At 38.6% G+C, this 20715-nt stretch overlaps 1 protein-coding gene across 1 annotated transcript in view; it reads right to left on the minus strand.

The window, feature by feature from the left end:
• celsr3 (cadherin, EGF LAG seven-pass G-type receptor 3) overlaps positions 1-20715 on the minus strand; it is a 103033-nt gene that overhangs the window by 25135 nt on the left and 57183 nt on the right. Inside the window, exons 11-19 of the mRNA XM_065961384.1 lie at positions 19805-19990; positions 18482-18592; positions 18149-18317; positions 10027-10168; positions 8222-8342; positions 6038-6221; positions 5035-5136; positions 4840-4934; positions 4113-4322 (exon numbers count right to left, since the gene is read on the minus strand). Coding sequence (XP_065817456.1) covers positions 4113-4322; positions 4840-4934; positions 5035-5136; positions 6038-6221; positions 8222-8342; positions 10027-10168; positions 18149-18317; positions 18482-18592; positions 19805-19990 — 1320 coding nt within the window. The remainder of the gene's footprint in view (positions 1-4112; positions 4323-4839; positions 4935-5034; positions 5137-6037; positions 6222-8221; positions 8343-10026; positions 10169-18148; positions 18318-18481; positions 18593-19804; positions 19991-20715) is intronic.

Raw genomic sequence — 20715 nt, forward strand, 5'->3', positions numbered from 1 at the left:
AGAAGAAATCTGATTTTTTTCCTCATTGTAAAGCCTTTTGTCAAGCTATAATGACCAGAACCACGCCAGAGATAAAAACATCCGAACAAGTTTTGACCCCAATTATAGCAAGTCTAACCACTCTGATGTGACCAGTGCCCTTATTTAAACTCGTTTGACTCTGGATGGAGGTCTGATAGCCTAGATAGTCACAAATGAACAGCCTTGCAAAATGTTATGAACAAAAAAAGGAGAATGTCAGAGAGAGAAAGAAGAGGGTTTGAGAGAGAGGGAGTAAAAGTGCACAATATAATTCCTAGCAGTCTGACTGCACCAAAACCAATAAACCTCTGCAATACCTCATAATGCTCTGGAGAGAAGAAATAAACAAGAAATTTTTCAGACAAACAAGAAAAGGACTTAAGAGTGTGGTATAGAAAGAAAGTAGTGAATTGTACAGGGACAGGAAGTGAGGATCAGAAACGGGAATTGTGGATATGTAAGTTGCCAGGCGATATGAAATGAAAGAGAATGAGGAAGAAAAGAAGCTATAGGAGAAGCGTATGTTCGGCTCAGAGATACAAGAAACAGCAGAAAAAAAAGGTTAAGACAAAAAAATAACAAGAGGAGTGATAAGATGAATAATTGAGGTGGGTATGAAATGGATGATGTGATGCCATCACAACATTCACACACTTTGAGACTCAAATCAAAGCCTGCACAGATTTGTTGATAATTTGTCTTTACATTATTTAACATTCTGTTAAATTAAAAATAGTATATCTATTTACATTTATTTGCACCACATTTTTCACGACAACATGTCCTGGTTGTGTCACCTGTTGATGCAGATACACTGTGTGAAGAGTTGCAGATTGATGAAAGCAACGAACACCACTTTTAACTATTAATCTATGCTGCCTGTGATTTTGAAAAAGCATATTTAACATAAGTCTAGTTTGCTTTTACATCTTCCTAAGACATTGTGGTTTTGTTGAAAGGAAGTCAGTCACTCAGATACCTTATATTAATATTTCTCCATAAAAAATGTGAAGGTGACTATTTGTCTGCAGAGCGGCCTGTACACCACAGGAGCTCATTCTGCATGTGTTTATTAAATGAAAAGAAAGAGGGTGAAACACAGCAGAGACCAACAAAGAAAAACGTGAGGAGACTTAAAAAGACGAGAAAGAAGAAACAGCGCAGATGACAGGTTGGAGCATAAATCCAGCCAATCAGTTCAACAAACAAATTAAATGTGCAAGTCAAACAGCAACATGTTGTCACATCACAACTACTCAAAATATCCTATCACATCACATGCTAGTTTCTATAATCATCATCATCAAACCTTTGTTCATGTTTTTGATGACCAGTTTGAGAAATCATCACATAACCAAAACCACTGTGCAGTACAGAAAGTAAACTATGTGATCCCTCTTAAAAACACATCTGTGCTTTGTGCTTAAGGAGACAGGTCTGGAGGTACAGTAGTAGCTACATAGATTGGATCCCAGCATGAACATGAGAAGGTTTCCTCTTTCTCTATTCATCGCTACATTAGTGATGTAAAAGCACTTTCCTCCCTGCCTTCCTTTGTCTCTCCTGCAGCCACGGGGCTCTGTTAATGCTGCGTGGTTACTATAGTAACAGTGTTCTACATTACCTGTTAGCCAGGCCTAATAACCGATGTTTGAAGTCAGGTGTCAAGTATTATCAGATATATTATATTATCATTTCCATAGTTGAGAAAATAAAGGGGCTGAGGATAGATTATTAACTGGAGATGATGAGAGGTGGGCGGCACGACTGTATCAGAGTCAGAGGTCGAGGTCACATCAGAGACGACACACAAGTGGAGGTTATTTGTTCAGAAACCAGCAGATGACAATACAAATACTTATTCTGCTATCAGATATCATGGCTGTAAAGCAGCCAACCACCTGTCACACCATAAGAGCAATATTTCTTGTTTGCTGTCAGATGAGGTAATTCAGTGAAATGCCATGCAGGAAAGGTCTTCATTTTACTCACTGTAGGATGTCATTAATGCTACTGCTGGGTTTCTATAGAAACTGTCCTTTTGATAGAAAAAAATGATGTATTGATGCCACAAAGCTATGTACTGTATTTGGTGCCTTTGATCATTTTGACTGACCAAACTAATTGTTCATGTTCATTCAAGATATCTTGTAAAATTATGAGTTATTACTGAACAATGACTTGTTTAACATGGGTGATGAATTCAATCTAATTAAACGAGTCAGCGTCTAACAGAGGCTGGGTGTAAAAAGATGGACATCATAAAACAATACAAAAGACAAAAAACGTGAGACAATTGGACAGTGTCTGTGTTTTTGAATTGTAATCTGTCATCACGACTCTGCATCTTATCTGTAAACCAATTTGCACATTGTAATTGTTGTTTTCTCTTAATTTATTGTTTGTAAACTGTTTCTTAATCATGTAATATTTTTATGACGTGTGCTGCTGCCCTCTTGGACAGGTCACCCTTGGGAAAGATCTTGATCTCAATGGGGTTATTACCTGGTTAAATCTCTATTTTTTGTTTAATGTGTCATACACTAACTGGAGCCACATTGTGTGATTGGGAATTCAGCTGGTGCAACAGGCGTTTCTTAAATGGGTTAAATGTGAGTGAATTTAATGTTATTTTATTTATTTGTCACAAGTTTAACTTAAACTGAATGAAAATGATACACAGAAGACAAAATGTGACAACCACACATACACATTTTAACCCAGCCCAAGTTCTTACTCCAAAAGTGAAACAAAAATGTATAAACATACAATCTTCCCTGTTAGCAAAAAATATTAAATGTATCCCTTTAGCAACTGTGGAAAAAATGTGAGCACTAAATGCCATTTCTCGCCTCTAAGTGACATAAATCTCATTCTTATAATAATACTACTACTGGTTATAAATACTGAAACAAGTTGGAATAAATTAGTTTAACATTACATTTCTGTTTGTAAATGAAGATATATATGCAGTATTGTCAGCAGGCAGGGTGTCAGGGTGTCACATTACCATCACTGTTTCTATAGTGACATGTCATTTGTTAACTGTATCTACAACACATTTCCTGTCACCTAAATTTCCAAAGTAACATGTGAAGATGTCTCTTAGAACCTTTATGTCAAAATGCAAACATGCTTAAATGATCCCAGCTCTTTTCTATCCTGTCAGCCCCTGCATCCTCAGCTGATTCAGTCGTGTCAGGTAATATTTCTCTCCGTCAGTTAATACAAGAAGATGACAAGTGGCAATATTTCACAACCTATCATGGCTGCATTGCCATAGCAACATAACCTCCCTTTTCAGAAAAAAATGCATCTAGTTGTAATATCTATTAACTGGGCCTCTAGCCTATAAATGAACAGTCTATCATTCATGTCTACTGCTCTAAATAACAGCAGCATCTTCAGTCACCTGGTAGATTGTCAAAGTCTTTTTTACAATCTGTTATATAGTGTGTGGTTGCAGTTCTTTCCTTATCTTTTCTATAGCCATGCATGCTAACATCTTTATGTTATGGCAGAATATTTAACCTTAAAACTGACATTTTCTATCACCGTTGGAGATACAATTTCATCATGTTGATCAGCTTGTTATTCATATTTCTCTTGGTTGACATTTCCAATTAAGACTGTTGAAGAGCTGTTGAAGAACTATGAATTCAGCACCAACTAATTATAGGCTTCACATGTCGCTATACAGCCTACAGTCTATTTAACAACATGCCACCATTTTTTTTATATCTTTCAAAAGTACCTTACCAATATTTTTGTTTTTAGTGTGATATGCTGACCCTTTAAAAACATCATTACATCAATGCAACAACTAATTAAACAAGTTTTAACCTCTTCCTTGCACATCAGGTCCTGCTTGTTGTGCAAGTTGAAAATAAAAAAGAATTTCCTTGTGAAATCTTGTCAGGGCTTTCCTTATGTAATAAGAAAGGTAACTCTTAACTTCCAACAAGCACCACTGATAAAAAGCAAATATGTCTCCACCATTTGACTGAAATGTATAAACAACTGAATAACAGATTGTAACTTTGGCCTAAAAAAGGAGGCCAGAAATAGAAAATGGTGTGTTCTTCCTTTACCTCGTTGAAATGTGCATCCTGAGTAGCGGTTAGTCCAAAGCCACTCTGCTGGGTCTCAAAGGTCAGCAGGCGGGAAAGCAGTCGTTCGGCGATCTGCAGGTCATTGCCATAGAGTCGAGAAGTAGCCTCAGTGACATCACGGAGCTGGTGTGCAAGTTTCTTCTCCATGATCGTGTTCAGCTCCGTTTCATTACGCTCCAGAGAATCGAGCTAGACACACAGAGAGCAACAAAATATGAAAAAGTAATCTAAACATTTATTCAAGAATTACTGAAATATTATACAACATTTTCTGTATGCAGCAAGGTTTGCATTATACCCGACACATACATGTAATCATATTAAGCATCTTCATGTTATTATTTTATATCTTCAAGCAAAAGTTTACTACAAGACCCCCGCGTCCTCAACCTTCCGCGCGCGAGTCCGTGCGTGAGTCCGCGCACATCAGAGAACAACACAGAGAATATGACAGCTACTTTGTGTCTTATATTGAGTCATTTTAGTCAGAACCTCTGGATTTCTCCTTAATGAAGGCTGTCAGCGGTGTGTACCCGCGTGCTTGTGCTCGTGCATGAAGTGTACCATGCCAAAGCACACCTCTCTGAGCACGATATGGAGCGGTCACACTGGTCAAACGAACTGGACTTTAGCGTTGAAGCATGCTTGGGCACGGTACGGATGGCCAGTGTGACCGTGCCCTTAATGATGTAAGTGGAATACATACAGCAGCATTGAGCTCCACAAATGGAGGTGAGGTACAGTTGTAAAGGTCTGGCTCCAGCCATCCTCTCTCTACGTCGCAGTGTCTGATGGCTGCGCCTGTAACGAGGAGAGAACATGGCAAATAAAAATGAACTAATGTTCAAAACTGCCATCGATTGTACATTAGTATCTTTGTGTTTGAATGTCCTGTACAGACCGACAGAGCCTTTGGGGCAGGGCACTGCAGCAGGGAGGTTAAACTTGGTCCTGGGCCACCAGATCCCCTGAGTGATGGTCTTTGGACATCCATCATAGATGACTGCAGAGAACAAAACACATTATTTAAAAATCAGACTTATCTGCTCATTGAACTTTTTAATTAAAAAACAAAACAAAAAGTCACACATTGTGAGAGAATATGAACTCAGCTACAAATTAAAGGAAGTAATTAGAATAGGGAACCTGCAAAGTGACTTTTCTGAACAGAGAAGAAAACAAAGCTGATAAAGAGAGAAAATGTTAAATAGAAGAAGAATACAATCAACCATGTCTTCTAGTGTGAAAGAAAAGAAAAGATTACAGTGGAAAATGAAATCCTATAATTACACAGTTATGATTAAAAATGCTAAAAGCTTGGCAGTGACTCATCTTTTCCGATCATGCCTGTTTGTCTCAGTTTATAATTCACAGTCTGAACACTGCTTTTAAATCCAACTTGACAATTGCATTTAAAATCACACTGGACACTGTTTTCTGTCCCACCTGACAAGTTACACAAGCTACAGAAAACAAAACTAAAGAAAATATGGAACCATTTGGATGATTTTTCTCTTTGCTGGAGAACAGGACAGACAAAGCTTTAATATTGAATGTAGATGAAGCAGACAGTTTTTGTCAACACACCACAAAAGAGATTTAAGATAGTGACACATTTTTAACCATGACAATAGAGTAGCTGTTTATTCAAACATGAAAAAAAAAACATGTTTTGACACATTATCTTGGTGCCTCCTGTGAGGCAAGGTACTTTTATTGTCGGGGAAATTTCATTCCAGCAGTGAAATCAAATCTGCAGTGTGTGTGTGTGTGTGTGTGAGACGTGAAGATGAGCACAAAGACAAATTACTTAATAAAAGATGAAGCACCCTGATCAATAAATAAGAGAGAATTTTAAAGGAAGACAATATATTACATTTTAAAAAACAAAAAGGCATTCTCACCTTCACAGCCTGAATTTGTGACCTCAGCAAAGGGGTTGTCACACGCGTTGCACTGGCGACCAATCACACCTGGCCTACACTGGCACTGGCCTGTCTCTGGGTCACATGAGCGCGAGAAGGAACCCACCGGGTAGCAGTCACATGGCAGACAGGTGTCAGAGCCCCGTGGATGGTAGTGAAACTCCTGGATACACACACACACACACACACACACACACACACATTAACGAGGTATGCATAAGCAGTCACTGATCAAACACAGTCAGAGGAATGTAAAGTGTCCCCATGCTAAAAATAAAAATAGAGTCAGTGATTACATCACCATGTACTCAAGAGTAAGAGTAATACAATGAAACAAAAAGAGGACACAACTGTCGTAAGAGAAACAACCCACAGACTATGTGTGAGGAAAGAAGTGAAGTAGTTTGTTTAACCTGTATGAGATTATATATCTAACCACATGAAGCAGCACCACTTTCATTCTTTAAAGTCCCACTCCACTCTGTTGGGTGTTTTGCTTATCTTAGATGTTTCAGCTTCACTGTAGTAAATTATGTATTAACAGTAGTTTGTTTGCAATTTGTGAAAGTCAAAGCTGTGTCAAGAATTTACACTTTTGAAAGAATGAAAGAAAACAGACTTTGAAAGAGAAAGAAGGACTAGATGTTATTTAGTAAACCATATGAAACATGAATCAGTGTGCAATCTTTCTGAATGTATTTGTACACATTATACCATATGTACAGGGGGATGTTTAAGGTAAGCTAGTTATAACCAAACAGAAGAAGATCATAGCAGAAAAGACTGTAATCTGTCACAGCTTTATGTTGGTGTTTTAAGCTGAAATTCAAAAGTAATCTGTCGCCTGAACGTCAAACTAAGAACAGGCTGTTCTTCATTTGGTTGTTAGGTAAGGTTTCATTTAGTTTTAGGTATTTTAACTGCTGATTATTAATGCACTCAGAGGTTAAAGGAGAATCTCTTTAACAGAATAGCAAAATGTAATTCTTGCAGAATAAATGGATGAAGTCATAAAATGGTATGACTACTAGCTGTGATTTTTGTAAATTCCTCACCATGGAGAAAGCCTCCTTAAAATATATACCGTGATATTACTGGGAGCTGTTGATGGTAACACGTAGAAGATTTATGGTCCCTCAGAGCGAGCTGAACTCCTATAAACATAATTAGCGCCTTGTCCATTAAGATTCTCAACAGCAGATAAAGTAGGATGATGGGGGTTGTGCAATTTGTCATCATGTCACTACTGCCAGTTGTGAATCTTTGAAGGTTTAATTTGCAACGTCAAACTTTTTTTTTTTTGTTCTCTTTGCAGTGTGGATGATTTTTATCCTCAGTATATTATATAATATTTATCTTATTGTTATCTTTCTCAGTTTGTGTGAGCCAGCCGAGACCAGAACGTTATCTACTTATCTTTTATTTTAAGCCTCATTTTTTGGGGGAAAATAAAGAACAAGAAGCCAAAGGTCGCAGGGAAACATGTGGTTAAGTGCTTTGTTCAAGGGCGATATCAGAGATTAAAGATTCAGATTAAAGACACATCCAGCTTAGCCCATCAGACCATCACAGGGTCAGATGATTACTGGGATTCTGGGTTAAACTACAGCCAAAGGGATCTATGGAGTTACACCCTTAATGTCCTTCTGATCCTTCTGATATTAGACGACTCAATGTGACAATGTAAGAGTAACTGAGTCACATTTTAACAGATTTACAGTTCAGTTACAAGACAAATACTACTTACTAATAAATAAAAAATAACCTTTTGATTCTGCAGCCTCATAAAACAGGCTCTGTACTATTATTAATAATAATTTCTGTTTCAATTAGCCTTGATCACATTTTTACCACTGAGGCATTAATCTTTCTTTCTTCTACAAGAGTATATTTGTCACAGCGACAGATCTGTTTATGAATGGAGCATACAACTATGCACCTTCGACAAGTCTGTGTTTTTATATTGTGCTGTTGTTTATTTAGAGCTTGTTTTATTTTTATAATTGTCAGATTGGGGGAAATAAGAATGAACATACAGTATACACAAAGTCTTGTAATTTCTGTCATCCTATCTTCAGACTCTTTGGGAAGTTGTATAAGAATTAGCGTTCCAAACACAAATGCCTGAAAGTTGAACCGCATGTTTGTGTGTTTCCTGGTTACCTTGCAGTGACAGTGTCCGTTGGTTTTATTACAGTTGGGGTCGAAGCCTTTATTAGTGTCACAGTGGCACGGCCCACAGGTCGGAGATCCCCACCAACCCCTGGGACACTGGTGATCAATTCTACACAGAAACATAGCAATAGTCGTTAAGGGTGGGGAAAGGAAAGCAGGCGACAGAGCAACAGACCAAGACTAAAACTTGTAAAAGTTATTTTTCTTAAGAACAAATGCTTAAAAAACAATGAGAGTGGGGGAAAAATCAACTCGAGAGGGATCAAACTGAGAGAAATATGAAAGTAGGGACAGACCAGAGAAAAAGGGGTGAGAGGGTTTAAGATCTCATTACAAAGGTGTTGAAATAATATCCAGTTTAGCAAACACTTTAGAATGTGCTGAGTCATTAAAGTCCAACAACAGTAGTTGACATGTATACAATAACACAATCCTGAAGCCTTTTATTATTTACCCTGAAGATGCATATAAAAAAATTGAAATCATCAATAACACTATTTTCCCGTTGTTCACACAGTGGGCTATTTTCTTCGAAGGAGCTCCTCCGCTCCTTTAAACATCTTGTAACTATTCATTCATTAAAATGTATGCAGCATTTAGACAGTTTCTTCTAAAACAACAGAATTTCTACTCAGAATTTCTACTCAAAATAAGCCTCAGATTTGATCACTCTGGTTTATTCAACACTTGGCTCTTTCATTCTCTTTTTCAATTAATGTGCGCTTCCTCTGTTCTCTGCGTCTAATGGATCACTGAGGAGATAACTGCTCAGCTAGGCTAATGCTGATTCTCGTGTGCATCTCTTTATTGCTCCTCACGGGAAGTTTAGCAGACAGAAGTCAGATATCAGTGCTCTTTATAGAATATTAGGATCAACTCCAGAGGTTTTTTATTACATCTCATGACAGAATTTGCTTTCATTAGGAAGCTTCACTGCCTGCTGTGTATTATCTGCTGCTTATAGGGCTGAAAAGAAAAGACAAAAAAATGTTCTGTCTGATCCTGACAAGGGGGAGAAGTGAACCTTCAACAAGTGATGGGACTCTTTAAAATAAGCTGTTTCACCACAAAACACCAAATAGAGGTGGAATAAAAGAAAACTTCATCCTGTTCATTTATTACACATTTATGCATCACCTTTGTTTATAAGATGAATCTGCCTTTAACTGGGATTATGTTTACTTTAATAAATCATCACATTTGAGAAGTAGAAATATTATTTTACTTTAAATTGAATAACCCATAATCAATAGATATGTTATCCATCAAACATTTTGATAAATGTGCCAAATTTCACATTTGACATTTCTATTTAGGATAAAAGCGGTTAAGTGACAGAAGAAGGCAGACAGAAGAAACATATTTGGGGAAATTAAAAGAGAGTAAACGAGTAAAAGATCATGATGACATTAATTTAAAGCGGTGTGGATTTCACAGGCAGGAAGGAGAGCAGAGAGGGGGGTTAGGTCAGGGTCATGCTCTCTTCTCAGAGTTTAACACACACAGATAACCTCCATGTGTGTGTGTGTGTGTGTGTGTGTGTGTGTGTGTGTGTGTGTGTGTTATTACGTTAAGTCTACACTCATCCCACTGTGGATTACATGCAAGGCTGGAGATGTGGGGCAACAAGGCAGAACTAAAGCTACCAACAAACACACTTAACACACACTCTCAAACGTACGCTTGGACGCAGCTTAGCTGTGCAACAAACAGCATCAAAGAGCTTTAGACATTGTTAGCTTCTCTCAGGTGCACTGCTGAGCAGATTGTGTGTGTTCAGCGTGTAGCTGTACCTGTGCTGGCAGTACTGTCCGTAGTGGTTGTCGCCACAGTCACAGATGTATCCATGGGAGGAGCTGGGCTTCCTGTGGCACTGAGCCTCGTTTTCACATGGGTTCAGATGACAAGCATCGGTGCAGCCTCTCCCATAGTAACCTGTCAGACAGAAAGAGAGGGAGAGAGGGAGAGAGGGAGAGAGAGAAAATAGTTTAGAATCAGAATCAGCTTTATTGGCCAGGTATGAGTACACATACAGTGAATTTAATTCTAGTCATCTAGTCTCTATAATTGACATAAGGTAGATAGTTTTACACTATTTACATTAAAACTGTGCATAGATTGATTTCAGATGAGGGGACGTTATTTATAAATAATTACATTTACAGGCAGGTGAAGTGTCACAGGTTTATTAGACAGTGATTGCTCAAGTTCAAAATATGCTTCATTGACATACAATCCATACTTTATTTAGAGTCTAGTAAGAGTGAAAACCACGAAAATATAATGCAGAAGAATTCAGTTTTTAAGGGCTTTGCAGTATAAATGTTGAGATGATTTATTTAAAAAATATATAATAATAAGACATGTGAGAAAAATAAAAGGAAGCAGGTAGTCAAAATATCTGTGAAGAGCTTCCCTGGCATTTTCAGCCATGAAATTCTGCTCCACAACAAAACAACTATTGAAATCTAAACATGCAGAACAGAACTCCATTTACTCTCCATGTACCGGATATAATAACCTGTCACCTTACAGGTAAACATCTCAAACATCAAACACAAATGTCATTTGCTCTCCAGATGCTCTCCTGCTGGGCTAACCACTGGAAAACAAGACCCAACTGTGCATTAAAATGCTGTCATTGTCTGCTCACACAGAAAGCAACACTTTCTCTGAACAGAATTGACATCTGTGCTCTAGAAAAGGATTTCAAAAGAGAATATTAATTATTTCAGATCTGACACAAACACTGACAAGTAGAACACGATAGATGAGGAAATAATACACATTACAGCAGAGTGCACAAGGAGAGGCTTGTCTGCATGAAATTTAAATAAAATTAAACACATGAAAAACTGTGAATTTCAGCTAAAACAAGAGGAACTGCAGGGTTCACCTGAGCCAATAACTCCAGATTAAGACGATTTTATTAATCCCAGAAAGGCAATTCAGTTTCACAGCCAACTGAGTCAAAGAAGCCAAGACAATATAAAGGAAACAAAAGTCCCAGCAGCATTCAGACAATTACATTCACATGCCAGTAACAACAGACGAACAGGTGGCTAAATGAAAAGCCAGGTATATCTAGAAATTCATGAATACAATGCCTTACAGGTTACCTAAATGTATAAAAGTCCATACAGTAAATCAATTAAAAATGTAAAGAATTCAACAGCCTGACAGCTGAAGGGATAAAAGAGTTTGAGTATCTCTTGGTTCTCTTTGGAGGGGCGAGATAGCGCCGTCCAGAGAGCATTAAGGAAAAGACAGACGAAAGAACGTGTCCAAAGTGCGTTTTTCTTACCATTCACAAAATGTTCACATATATCAAGCCTACATGTACATGACTGTGACTGTGAAGCAGAATCTCTTTAAGTACAATCACCTTTGCAAATAAAGGTAGAAACATCAGCTAAATAAAAATGGATTTAAACATGTCAGGTCATTTAAGAAAATGATTTAACACCTCTCAAACATAACAGACAGACAGAAATGTGCCTGAGTAAAAAGCAAAGACAGCATACTTTAACAAGCCCCTTCAGCACAACACAAAAGACACACAACAATTCCCATTATGCACTTCAGTGTGCGCCGCTGCAGCACGGTAAACGTGGCCGTCATGCACTTCAATGCAATCCCCAGACACTCCACACAAACACAGCAGCCTCTTCTATGGTAATACAGGGCAGCACATACAACCCCTCTTTAATCTAATGACTCGAGCTGAGTGCTTCACACACACTTTGGGGTGTATTTAGCACAAATAAAGAAGGCCTTTCAACCAGACCTACTTTTCATTTAAACAGAACATGATTGTTGTATTAAGTCTTTCATTAAAGTGCCCACTTTCAGGGTGGGATGGTGAAAACATTGAATCCAATGATCAAATTTTCAGATGGGCCCTGAGAGAATTCAACAGACTTTTTTTCTGATATGAATATTAATTTAGAAACACTCGATCATCATGAGACAGCTGATGAAGATAATGATAATACTGATTGTATTAAGTTAGTAAAATGTGCCAGAAAACACAAAAACAGACGTGTCATTTATACGTTTCTGATATCAGTTTTGACCACATCACTGAATCTGACCTCAGCATGATTTCATTATTTAAGAGCTGGGACAAAGACAAGAAATGTAGCTCATCTAAAGCTTTAGGATTTACTTAAAAAAATCATCACAGGATGTTTGTTGTCCAAAATAATTACAAATATATATACACCTTTAATTCAATAAAATAAACCTGTCTTTTTTGTTAAACTTACTCTAATTGAATATTTGCATAAATTCTGATCACATTATTCACAGTGTATCAATGATAAATGGTAAATGGATTTGAGCTTATAAAGCGCTTTGCTAGTCTTCTGACAACACAAAGCTTTACAGCGCAGGTCACACCTTCACATTCACACACTGATGGTAGAGGTTGATAAGTAAAGTAACCATCAGAAGTAACTTATCACATTCATACACATTCATATGCCCAGAAACAACAGGAGTAATTTGGGGTTAAGTGTCTTGCCCACAGACACATCAGACATGTGGCTGCAGGAGCTGGGTAACAAACTCTCAACCTTCCGGTTAAGAGACGACCGACTCTACCATCTGAGCCTCTCTTATCAACCAGTTCAAACACGTTTCATTCTGCAGTCTGCCATTTGGGCATTGCTTGAGAAATCTGAAATCTTTTCATTTCGTACAATAAATAATACAGAGCACACTGTCTGCGTCAATTTTTGAAAAGACAGAAATCTGAATCAACTCTTTGCTTGTCAGAGCTTTAACTGTCCAGAGTGCACAGAATAAGTGAAGCCATGTGTTAAACTGTTAGCAGAAAACGGCAGATATGCCAGATCTACTGCTAGATTTCTGATTTCTTAACAGCTTCAAATTTCACGATGGCGGCAGCCTGAATGGTCAATTTTGTAAATGAAATGGTCATTGCAGAGGAATGGCGAGAACATTTTAGCATGTCAAGGACGTTGTTGTTGACTTGGCATGCTCATGACAGCCTTAACAGTGTGTTTTGCATTTTCATGTGGAAGATTTTTTTGAGAACTGAGCGTGTATGAAAGGGAATCATCTGTTCACTCCACTGAAAGTGTTTCTATGATCCCCGCCATAAGGTGTGAAACAGTAATGTTGCACTGAGATGATGGAGGGGTGATGTCGTTTGGTTGTCTTGCTCTATAAATACACATGATGTGCTTTTAGTTTCTGAGAATTTGGTTCAGACCAACTTAACGTGATCCTGTGACATTAAAGCAAATGTCAGCACGTGTTGGAAAATGTGTTTTTATAGCTTTCATTTTGACATTATCTTTTTGAGACTATCAGTAACACGAACACCGTCACACACAAGACTCATGTTAATATTCAAATGAAGAATAATAAACGTATCAAGTGAAATAAAAAGCCATGTAATCTTTCCAACAGGATATTACATTTTGCCCAGAGTGTCACACTGATTGCTTTGACAGTCTCTCCAACAAAAGTCTCAGCCTCACATACAATCTCCTTTCACCCTCCAGTAAGTGTGTTATGCTTTCAGGCTGCCCTTCAATTTAACAGGAATGAAAAGAGGAGGTTTCTATAGATTGAAGAGTGACTGAAGAGTGTGTGCAGCTTGTCGAGGTCTGCATTCCTCCCTCTGCAGCGGACAGATACTGTATGTGTGAGGTCTGCTTTCATGCATTTGTCCACAAAACATATGGACACCACTCACTGCTTTTCAAACATGTGGCCTTGGCTGCCGCTCTAGACACAACAGAAGGTTTTCAATGACTCCTATTCTTTAAAGCACTCTCTCTGCTTTGTGAAACTGCAGGTGTTGTAATTTGCAATGGAAACACACACTGTCCTTGCCATTCCTCCTTGCGGAAACCTTCATTTTCAATTCATTTGCTTTATCCTTTCTTTTTTCTGTCTGCCTGAAAATATCAGGAATTCTACAAACAAAAGAGTAAAGACAACAGCAATGTTTCCATGATTAAAAGATCACTCTCTCCTTCTCTCTCTCTTTTTCTCTCTCCCTCCCTCTCTCACACACACACACACACATCCATCCTATACATCTTCAGACTTTCACCATGGCAACTGACAGAGAGGCGGCAGCAGCCTTGGCTGTTTTCAGACTCTTATAATGACACTGGCCTTGTCACAACAATATTGAACAGATTCTTGAATCTGTGAGAACAAAGGGCTCTAAATCAGATGTGTGTATGTGGGTTTTGATATGTAACAGTCAGATCCCACAGCTTCCTTAGAGAAGGTTTGGCTGTTCGGCTGTATACACTCATCCAGAGTGACTCACATCCGTCATGTCTGGCTTTGGACCTTTAATTGTCACACAACATCAACTTGATTTCTCCAGATGACAATCAGGAAAAGAAAGATGAGTCATGTGTTCACTGAACCGTCCATTTACGCTGTGTGTATCCAATTTTCTTCTTTCTGACAGTGGAAAGTTTTGGATGTCAGAAATATCTCATAAGAAGTAGTCAAGGTTGAAACAGAATAATGTGGAGAGAAGTCGCTCATTGTGGGACCTTTAACTAATTTCTATTCAGCTCCATAAAGATTTTTTTATTTTTTAACTTCAGCGTTTTGGTTTCACATCGCTCTTATCTCTCTTACCAAAACACTTGTATAGTTTTAGTTTTGTTATCAAACCAGATCAATAAATGACATTTGTAGCTGAGAAACAATTTGTCACAGACAGGGAACAACTTTACCCTGATTCAGCACCTTCAGGATCTGGTACCTACTGTAGGTCTGACCAGGAAAGAACAGGCAGAAACTCATAAATCTCTCCCCGTGTATCCCACAGGGACTGAGCTAAATATACTGCAGCCTCGCATCACTAACAAAAAACAATATTCTGATAAAATATACATTTCTGACACACTCCTTTTGAAGAAATATTTATTCAGCACTTTCTGTTTTTTATCACTATTTAAATGGAACTCGATAAATCTGGCAACACCGAAAAAACATTTAGCAGGTTTCCTGTTCTCAAACACTAATTCTTACCACATGTGCTGCAACTAAGTCGATTTTTAAACAACTCGGGGAACTGAAGCAGACATAAATCAACATGGCTGTAATTTATCATATTAAATTAAATTTTCACTGCAGTAAATTAGCCTGTAGCAACAGGCAGCAGCTGTCACACACCACTGTACAGTACAATATACTTTCTCTGACTGACACACATACACAGACACACACACACACACACACACACACACATTCAGAGGATGAAAGAGCAGATGTCTCTGTGCTTTGTCATGCAGAACCTCGTCTCAGTGAGTGTGTCTAAATGTTAATGTGTATGTTTTCTTGGAGGCTGTGCACGAATCAGACCTCCTGTCAGTTCATTGGTAGAATCATTTGGGCTAGTTTTAGCATCAGGCTTAAATACACACACAAATACACACATGAAAGAGAATTATTTAGAGTGCACCTCTCTTTTCTTTCTCTCATTCTGGTTATATTAAACATTGATTTGATTTGTCTCTAAGCAGCATTCATTCTAAAACAAAATCCATTTTTAATGCCCATTGAGCTGATGAAATATAATGATCATGAGTGTGTGTGTGTGTGTGTGTGTTTACAGTAAATAGATGCATGTACGTGAAGTTTCTGCAAATGCTTAGTGTGTGTGTGTGTGTGTGTGTGTGTGTGTGTGTGTGTGTGTGTGTGAGAGTCTCCATGATAATAAGTCAGGGTGTTAGCATTAGCTTGCGGGCTGGCGCAGGATGCTACAGGGATAGCAGCCCCTCTGTGCTTCCTCTTCCATGCTTTCAGGCCTGAGGCTCTTCACTTTCACAAACTACATCCTCCATGTAACACACTCTCTCACTCACTCGCCCCTTCTTCACTCCTCCACCTCCGCTTTAATCTCATGCTCTCGTTTCCAAACTTTTCTTTCTTCGAAAACTTGCCTTTGAAATTCTCTTCCGCAGTTTCTTCCGGCTTGCTCAGTCGCAGAGGTGTGACCGAGTCAACTTCAGTGCAAAGGTATTTCTACTTTACATGCAGACATCTGCAGCTGAAACGTACCTAAAGTCACTGATTCACATTTGAATAAAATAAAACTCAGTTGGCTTTCAGCTTTAACTTCCCGGCTTTAACCTAAAGTGTTTGTTGTTGAAATAGAGCTTTCCTCTGTTTGGTGACAACAGCAAAGCAAAACCTAACCCATATACACGCTGACATTTACATTTATTCAAATTCAAGGGAAACTTTTGTGATATTTCCCCATTTCCAGTGTAGTTTAGGCCATGTGACACAACCTTGAGTCAAAGTCTACATGAACAAAACCAAATTACAGCTTTCTTATTTCCCCTAACCAGTCACCCTAAACTACATTTACAAATTGTTCGGCGACAGCTTTAATTAATATCAGTTTTGAAGAAGCAAACAGGAAACAGAGTTACATAAAGATTGTATTTTTAACCAGTTAGTCCAGATAATAAGAGATGTGTTTAGGGAGCGTAAAGACTAAAATACAAGGAAGAAGGTACTAGATGATACTAAGGATGAAAGTATCAATATCGAGGCAGTGAAAAATGAAAAAAGTGAACGTGCACATTCATCTTTTGCTCATACTCTGTCTCTCACCGGATGTTTCACATGTTTCTTTTTCTTAAACCTGCTGTTCCAGCTCTTGTCTCTCTCTACTTTAATCATGAATATACTTTTGGTATTTGTCATCTCTGTTTGGTTGGTGTAGTCTGCTGATGCATTAGTAGCTAATACTCCTCCTCTGTTGTGTGTGAGTCTGTCATGACAATTATCTCTCACGTCTGTGATTTGCATGTCTCTCTATGTGCATACACCAGTAGTCTCTGGATCTATTCCCAAATGTGTTACCAGTGTTTTCAGGCTGTTTGATTTGACTTTCTCGTGCCCTCTTTCTTCTCTTTCCCAATCTAGCCTCGAAACTTTCAGTGTTTATACTATTTCTGTCATCAGCCTCTTTCTCTTCATTAATCATTTACACACAGTCTCTCTCTTCTTCCTTCTTTGCTTTTCTTTTTTCTCCATTGTTCTCTTTTGTCTTCTCTTTCATTCATTACTTCTTTATTTGCAGTTTACTTTCCCTCTCCTCTCTCTTTCTTTACTTTTCACTCTTTCACATCTCCTCTAATCAGGTTTTTCTTCATCACATTAATTCTGCCTCATTATTTTCACCTGACTAAGGAGATTTTGGAAGTTAGCCTGCAGACGGCTTCTTTCCCTCGGTGGATGAGAGCTCATTATGCCATCCCAAATATCTATTTAACCCAGTTAGAGAACTGGCGCACACCCACACAGATATAGCCATATTATAATGATTCCCTTTCCTCTCTCTGAGTCAGCTGGCTTCTTTCACCTTGTCAAAATATTCAGACTCTTACCCCGCTCAGTTCTAGCCTCTGTTAAAACACAATTACTGATGCTACAAAATCAGACGGTCATTCACACAGCAACACTATCCACTGAGTCACATATCACGTATGGTTTAGTAAGAGAAGTCCTGATATGGCTCAATTGACTTCACACATGGCAGAAAGCAGAAAATAAGGAGTGAGGCCTGTATGTCGGTCACAGCTTGCAGGAGTTAGCATGACTTGCAGTATAACAATGAACACGTTTGTTATAGTCAGAAAGCTTCTATTCAAATACTTCATTAGGTGCCCTTGTGTCTGCCCAGCAGGATCCCTTAATACGCTGTGCAGTGAAATACATTTTAGTGTAAACAATCATATTTTCAGCATGTGAGTGCAGTCTCTCACTTTCTCAGGACAGTTAATTTCTCTAAACGTCACTTCATGATTGTGAGCAAACATTTTCTGCTTTTTTTCCTAGATTACAACATTTTAAAACTTGTCAACAAAATCCAGCATCATCTCTCTGATGACTCACCGGGTTCGCAGAGACAGGTGTGGCGCTCCCATTCGTCCGAACAACGGCTGTGTGAGGGGCAAGAAGATGAGACGCAGGGGTTGCCAACACTACAGCCTGTCTCTACTTTGACAGCTCTGCTCGGGCGGGGCAGGGGAGGGGCATCAGGCCGTACACCCAGTCGAACCCCCTGCAGAGATAGAGAGAGAGAGAGAGGTGTGTCTGTGTTTAAACAGCTTCATTCATGTTTCTTTCTCAACATCGTTTCTTAGCACATTTCTATCTCTTACATGCCAATACTTCAGGCTTCCCATCCATCAATAAGCATTAAATATTCAATTCATCCATCATCACCTGTATGCATCCTTTTATCCCGTTTTGAACCTCTCCGGAGCCCAGCACTCCTCCCACATGAAGATGTTTCACCTTCAAACCATGAATCTCATTTCCCACTATCACTGTTCCCTAATGAAGAGAGAAAGCGGGAGAGAGGTTAAGGGACAGATGGAGACAGGAAGGGCAAAGATTATTATTATTAATAGCTGTATGCAATCAGAATACCTGAACAAAGACACACATTTAAAACCATTACTCTTTAAATAACGTGAAAATATCAGCGCTGCCAACAGGAATAAGGAATGATGAAATAAGTCAGAGGGAGGTAAAGACGTCATCACTCACAAAGGTCTGACTAAATAGAATGATAGATTTAATAGTTTACACAATGAAAGTCTGTAAGATAGAAATCCTTCATAGCAATAAAAGAATAGAAGGATGGTTTCTATGAGGAAATATAGATTTTTCTTGTTTTTTAACATTTCAAACTGAAAGTCATAAGTCCTCTATTTTGTCACTGAGAAGTCAATAATAATGACTGCTGCTGTCATTCAACGGTTTGAGAGGTGGCTGTGAAAATGGGGTAAATTGTTTTATAACTGCAGGGTGGATGATTGACTTCAATAAGAGAAAACAGTAACACACAGTCATTGTTTTGAAGTTCAATGCTTAAATGATAACATAGACAGTGCTGCAAAACAGTGTTGACAGATGATTTAGCTTGTAACAAACATGAAAAGAAAAATCAATGAGCCCCATTTTTCAATATTTGAGCAGCAGTGAAAGATGCAGAAATAGATGGGAAGATCTGGCCAAACGAAGCTACAAACATGCCAAGCTATTGCAAAGGTACCAAATGTTTAATTAGCAGCTGGGAGGGTTAACAATTTTTATCTAAAATGTTGTTGATCCACTTTGAAGAATAGCCTGATGAACTCCAATAAAAAAATGAATGCCATGACTTGCTGACAGATGATTAAAGAAATAAATCAACATAAAACAAAATGATATCTACAAATACAGATGTCACATCCCAGAATGGAAAATTATGTGTGCAGCACTGTATCACACTAGATGTGCCTCACATAAGAACAAGCATGTATATATAAAATTAATGTCATCTTGCACAATTCAAAATTGTAATCCTCCACAGATTAAGGAAACTACCAGCCTACATTTTAGAGAGCCTGCTGTTCATGGATAGAAAATATCTACAGTGTAAAAAAGCCTTGGTACAAAAAATCCTGACATTTGAGATTAACATGAGAAAGTGTGAATGTAAAGCTAATTGAAACATCAGCTGTGTACAAATCTTCTCCTGCTCTTCTCCTATACCAGTACCTGATAGAGCCCAAAGTCGAGCCGTAGTGTGGCAACGTAGCGAGTCTCACGTCCACTGCGAACATCTCGAAGCTCCAGCTGGAGGTCATGCCACCGGCCGTCTGCCACCTGAACCTGATCCAACCGCAAGCGAACCGGTCTGGTTGAACCGCGGGCCACCGAGAACACAAGCTGACCGTTTATCACCTGAAAGGGAAGGAAGGAACAAACAAACAGGCAAACACCAATAAGAGAGAAGAAAATAGAGAGAGAGAGAGAGAGAGAGAGAGAGAGAGAGAGAGAGAGAGGGAACATGAGTCAGTGAAAACAGCAGAGTGTGTGTGTGTGTGTGTGTGTGTGTGTGTGTGTGTGTGTGTGTGTGTGTGTGTGTGTGTGTGTGTGTGTGTGTGCGTGTGCGTGTGTGTGGGGGAGTGTGTGTGTGTGTGTGTGTGTGTGTGTGTGTGTGTGTGTGTGCGTGTGTGTGTGTGTGTGTGGGGGAGTGTGAAATCCAACATCTTGGCTGCACTCCTGCTAAGAAGCTGCTAAATCAATGCAGTCTTCGGATATCAAATGTAAAATGTACATTATTTCAGGACAAGGGAAGCATTTAGACATCTGTGTCTAGAAAATGAAATTAGTTAGACGCTGAATAAAAACACATTAACAAGAGACATCAGTATAATTCCCATAATCAACCACACTGCTGCCAACATATTAAGCTGCCCACACAGTGTTTAACATTGTGCCACCCGGTAAGATTTGGCTGAAAATGTGCAAAATCTAATAAAAGCATAATATTGAAGTATTCAAGAATAAAATAGAGAAAGACAGTGTTATGTGTTAGGCGTAATGCAACAAGTGCTCTCTGGACTTCTGCCAATGCAGAAAGACTCGTAAAACAAAGAAACACTTCTGATTCTTTATTATCTTCA

This window comes from Labrus bergylta, chromosome 12 (genome assembly GCF_963930695.1).
Source record: "Labrus bergylta chromosome 12, fLabBer1.1, whole genome shotgun sequence".
Classification (NCBI taxonomy): Eukaryota; Metazoa; Chordata; class Actinopteri; order Labriformes; family Labridae; genus Labrus; species Labrus bergylta.